We start from the raw sequence: 5536 nt of genomic DNA on the forward strand, positions 1-5536 counted from the left end.
AGAATTGCATTATGAGAAGAAGGATCCCCTATACAAAAGCCAAAAAAAACAAGATTTATCTATAAAGCATCGCTTTCCAATCTCTCAAAATGTCTGAGAGGGAAAGTCCCCTATAAAGATCATCAGCTTTACACCAGCTACACGTTAGGAGTCTAATTCCATCCCATAAATCATGCTTGTTAGAAAATCTGTCACTGAAAGTGTGCGCATTATGCTCCAACCAAATAGTACAGTGGCGAAAACAGCACATTGCCACAAAAATGTTGCCTCTTTTCTACTACCAAACTCAAAAAACCCAGCCAAAAGAAATTGGTCTAGGGTTGCAGGCATACCCAACATTCATCTAAGATGCTCAATAAGTTGTTCCATAAGAAAACAGCTATTGGGCAATGCAAAAACGTGGATTTGACTCTGAATTTGCCCCCACACACAACACATGCATCAGGGGAGATAACCTTATGTGGCCTTTTAACCTACAATAAGTCATCGGTATTAATTCTTTGAGCACAGCTGTCCATATAAAGATTTGACTTTAGAGGGGACTTTGGACTTATGTTAGAGGAATGAGTGAGAAAAAGGAAGAATTTACAATTAAAACTACCAGAGTGGTCAAGAGACCATATCCTTTTGTTAGGGTTAGAAGCAGAAAAATCGTTAATGAGACCTAAGAGAATTAAAAGTTCACAGGATTCTCTATCATTATCATTAAAAAAGTGGAAGTCCCAAGAGAAAGAGGAACCCTGTCTAATGTAAAAGGACCAAATTGGAGAATTATAGAAGATAGATGATAAAGAAGAGGAAAGGCTAGGTTGAATGAGACCCATCACCTACCAAAAAGGAGAACAAGGGTTTGAGAGTACTGTAACCTTGAGAAATGATCCAAGGGCTAGCAGCATTAGCATCCCACCCATTCATGTCCATACCATATTTACTTCTGATAACTAGATGCCAGAGAGATTGAGATTCTAATGGAAAATGCCATAGCCATTTTGCCACCAAAGTAATGCCTTTAGCACAACAACAAACTTCCCAAACCTCCTTCCTTTTTAGGACGAAAACAAACTTTCCAATTCTCGAAGTGATCCTGCTTTGTATCCAAAACACTGCGCCAAAGAAAATCCTTCATAATCTTTTCAACAGTGTTTGCCACTCCCACTGGAATACAGAACAACGATAAGTAAAGAGGAAACTTGAGTGGCAAGACTGAATGAGAGTGATTCAACCACCTAAAGAGAAATAGGCCCGTTTCCAAATTGCCAACCACTGAGAAACCTTCTTAACAGCAGCATCCGAAAAGGAGATAGATCTAGGATTGCCACCCAGCAAAGCATAACTAAGAATTCAAGAAGATACTTTCAAGTTTCAACCAATGAATTTGCACTTGGATTATAAGGTTCAGAACAATGGACAACGGTCAATCACACATCTGTTTATGGAGGATTTAACTGCTGTTATGGCTGAATGCCAAGGATCCAACATAATAGGAAATTGAAGGGTTGCAAGAAGAATCTAATAAAACATCAGAACATGCTATATGAATATGCACGCTTATCTCTACTATATCTATTTATGCTATTCTACTATATATAAAAAGAGGATTTCCCTTTTTGGTGTCTAGCTCTTTTTCCCTAAAATACCCTTTTTCAGATATTAAAATATCATAAAATATTTTTGTAACTTACAAGACTTGAACCCAAGACTATGTAGTTAAAAGACCAAAGTACTTACCATCTTAATTCTTAACTATTCTCACTTTTGCTATTATTATACATATTGAAGAAAGATAAGGTTGAATGTGCCTATTAATTCACCAGTATATATACAATAATGGCAGCAATAAAACTTTCAGCAGCTCAAATATTAAGGAAAATTTGAGCCAAAGTAAAGGAGAAAGAACAAACTACCGGCTTGGTAATCCAGGATACATGGTGCTCCCTCCACTTAAAACTATGTGTTGGTAAAGCTGCAAAACAAAAATTTACAATATTATAGACAATGAATTGTAACGCATAGGTAATGGCACAATTCTCTATATAAATTATAAGGAAAAATTGCAATGGTATAATTATCCAGTAAAAATAGTAAATGACAATGTAATTTAATTATAAACCATATGTCATCGGATGTTCCAAGGATATGAAAGAAACATAAGATATGTAAACCTTCAGGATTTACTTGATTGAGTGGTTAAAAATGGACAGCAGAGAAATTGAGGACAGAATGAAAATGATTCTCGACCAAAATAAGGCCCAATGTAAAATTGAGCTATATTTTCATTTCCACTTTCCATATCATTTTTTCCAAGAAACGAAGTTTTCCTTCCAATCATGAAGCCAAAAGATTCAATGAAAGGCAAAGAACTGCTGTAATAATTTAAATGCTTCTTTAGTTATCATTGACAGAAAACAAGAGGAAGTCTTAAGAGTGGGATGATTCAATATTAATCACATAGCAACCCTTCCAAATTCAATTAGAAGACATAAAGGAATCTTCAATAATATAATTCCCAAGATGACCACAGGAAAGGCAGAGGAGGAACGGGAAGGGGAAAGCGAAACGGAGGGGACGGCAGAGGGGAAGAGAGAGAATTGAAGGGTAAAAAGGAGTTAAATATTTTGTGAATAAATTTAAGGGAGAAGACATAACAAACTCTTAAATCACTTTGTTTGATCTGACAAACTTGCTTGATAAGGCTTGAGACAATAATATCTAAGGCTGCGTTTGTTTTTGAAAACAGGACAAAACAAAACACTGAGAACAAGACACAAATAATAGAGACACAAAATTTTGTGTTCCTGTATTCTGTTTGGTAATAAACTAGAACAAATTATGTAAATTCAATTTTTTTTCATTCAAAAAATTTGAGAAGAAAAATATAATAATAAAAAATATAATTATGAAAAATTAACAAGAATGATGAAAAAAAATAAAAAATAAGTTGTATCCCTTGTTAGTATCTCTGTGTCCTTCCTGTCAGGATAGACACAAAATACACTAATTCAATGTCTCTGTCCATGTCTCATCTGTTAAACACGATTTTGTATCTATATGTCCCTGTCTCAGTCCTGTCCCTGTAAACAAACGCATTCTTAAAATATTTGTAATCTAAGTCATCTTAGCCTAAGAAGATTAAAGGAGAAAAATATCCTGTAAACCCTTATTCAAACAATGAAACTTTCAACGTAATTGAGGAGTGGATGTAAGACAAATTGTTAGCCGAACCAACACACATCTTTGTGCATTTCCCAAATCTATCTCTTTATATTTACCATTTCACTGTTGTCTATATACCTCAAAAATTGGTTTTAAAACTGACTTAAAGTCCTTGCGCACCTCAAAAACTACTCTCTCAATTATATCTTGTTTTTTTGAACTAACGTTTATCTTCTACTGCACACAAGTACAAGAAACTTGATAAGCCTTATGTCTGTTTTTCAGAAAAATTATATCTAAAGCTCGACTCAACCTCCCTTCTCATGCACAACTAACCATTTTAATTGATAGCAGAGTTGATCCTTTAAGGGGTTAAGCATCCAAACAGTTGCAAAGGAAAAGGTCTTACAAATGGCTGAATCTTTAAGTTATAGTGAAGGACTATCTCTCAATCGTCTTCCTTATTTTGATGTAGAAAACTACTGTTGCTGGAGAGACAAGATGAAACAAAACTACTGTTGCTGGAGAGACAAGATGAAACTCTTCATGTAACTCACTACTTTGGATATGTGGGAGATTGTTGAACATGTCCACAGCACTACTAGGAAAATGGCAAAGTTGTCAAAACAGTCATCCCCAGAGATCGGGTAAATTGATAATCACAAGGCTAAAGTTTCAACTGAATGTAAACGCCAAGTATATTATGATATCTCAACACGTCTGAGTATGACAAGATAGTATCTTGTGATACAGCCAAAGAAATACGAAATAGATTGAAGATATTACATAAAACCCCTGAAGTGAAAGAAATGAAGATCAACATCTTGGTGTGTAGATATAAAGACTAATATAAAAGAGGGATATACCATTTCTGACATGTCTACTAGATTCATGAATATAGTCAACTCATTTAAAATTCTAATAGTTCTTAAATCAATTGTGATCTGAATCATCTTAGCATGAGAAAACTTAAGGAAAAAATATCTTGTAAACACTTATTCAATAGTGGAATTCTTAACTTGGTCGATGATTGAATGTAAAACAAATCTTTAGACGAACCAATCAACCAATATACATCTTTGTGTACTCCTTAAATTTGTTTTTCAGAAAAATTATATCTAAGTACGATTCAACCCCTTTCTCATGCACAATTAGCCATTTTAGTCCGTTCCACTAACCTATAGATGGGAGGAAACAAGAAATCACACAGGAAGTGATTCTTCTAATAGCTGTCATTTGTTTTATCTCTGAAGTAGCTAACCATTAATCTCATTTTCGACATTGCCAATATTGTGTTTTGGCTTATAGAATCAAATTTCAAATGATGGAAAATATTGTCAGCTTTCAAGCCTAAAATGGTGATAAACGGAATCAGTATTTATTTACTTAAGATAAGGATCCCAAATAGTATAGATTTCAAATGGAATATCATACCATCATCCGATTGTCAATATCCATTTCCTGAATGCATCTAAAGACCATGTCAGCCATTCCATCACCTTCAACATCTATAAGTTCCTGCTTAGCAAGGGAATCATTAGAAACTACAATGGCACAAGTACATCACAGACACGAAGGTCGTGTTCAAATTTTTTCTTTTTCTCATTAAAAATTCATCTCATGAACCATAATCAATCTAACAAGATTTGATTTGCCTACCGGAGTGAAAAGAGCCTCAGGAGCCTGGAACCTTTCAGTGCCCACTTTAATGACCCGCCCGTCTGGAAGCTGAGATACAGAGAGTAAATAATTAAGTGATACCAGCAAATACGTTAAACCAAAGACGACCAAGAAATAATAATGACAACTCCATTTATTACAAATTCATATGTGCATTAGGGCACAAAATTCAAATTGGATACAGAGAGGCATGTGAAAAGAAACATGAAAAAACAAAGTGAAAAGAAACATGAGAAAACAAAGTAAACAAAAACTGAACCCCTGTCTATCTCCAAGCAATCTGTTTCAACTACAATTGCTAACAAGATCAATCATTATATGCATAGCATACTAGTCAATCTCATGGGATCTCGGTGTCCCATCGCAACCCAGCATACATCTGAGACGAGATCAGATGAGATCTCGGTTTTTTTTTTTTTTTCATCCCAGCTGTCCTGGCCGGATCCTGGCCAAAACCCCAGCTTGGCAAATCCCACTGGGATCTTATGCAGGTGCTGAAACACGATTTTGCCCCCTTATAACTAACTTCTACTTTGGTTTTAAAGGGGCATTTAAGTAATTTAACTATCCATCTATGGTGATGATTGATCATTGACAATCTAAATTAGGATTTATGAATTTATGAGTTTTATTTTGTATGGATTATGGAACTATTATGAAATATAGAACTTTAAGATTTTGGATTTAGTTATGATGCCTAATA

The 5536-nt window shown here is 34.8% G+C and overlaps 1 protein-coding gene across 1 annotated transcript in view; it reads right to left on the reverse strand.

Moving 5' to 3' along the window:
- LOC107604996 (actin-related protein 2) overlaps nt 1-5536 on the reverse strand; it is an 11741-nt gene that overhangs the window by 2318 nt on the left and 3887 nt on the right. The window contains exons 10-12 of the mRNA XM_016306728.2: nt 4813-4881; nt 4588-4671; nt 1905-1963 (exon numbers count right to left, since the gene is read on the reverse strand). Coding sequence (XP_016162214.1) covers nt 1905-1963; nt 4588-4671; nt 4813-4881 — 212 coding nt within the window. The remainder of the gene's footprint in view (nt 1-1904; nt 1964-4587; nt 4672-4812; nt 4882-5536) is intronic.

The sequence above is a fragment of the Arachis ipaensis genome, chromosome B06, assembly GCF_000816755.2.
Source record: "Arachis ipaensis cultivar K30076 chromosome B06, Araip1.1, whole genome shotgun sequence".
Taxonomy (NCBI): Eukaryota; Viridiplantae; Streptophyta; class Magnoliopsida; order Fabales; family Fabaceae; genus Arachis; species Arachis ipaensis.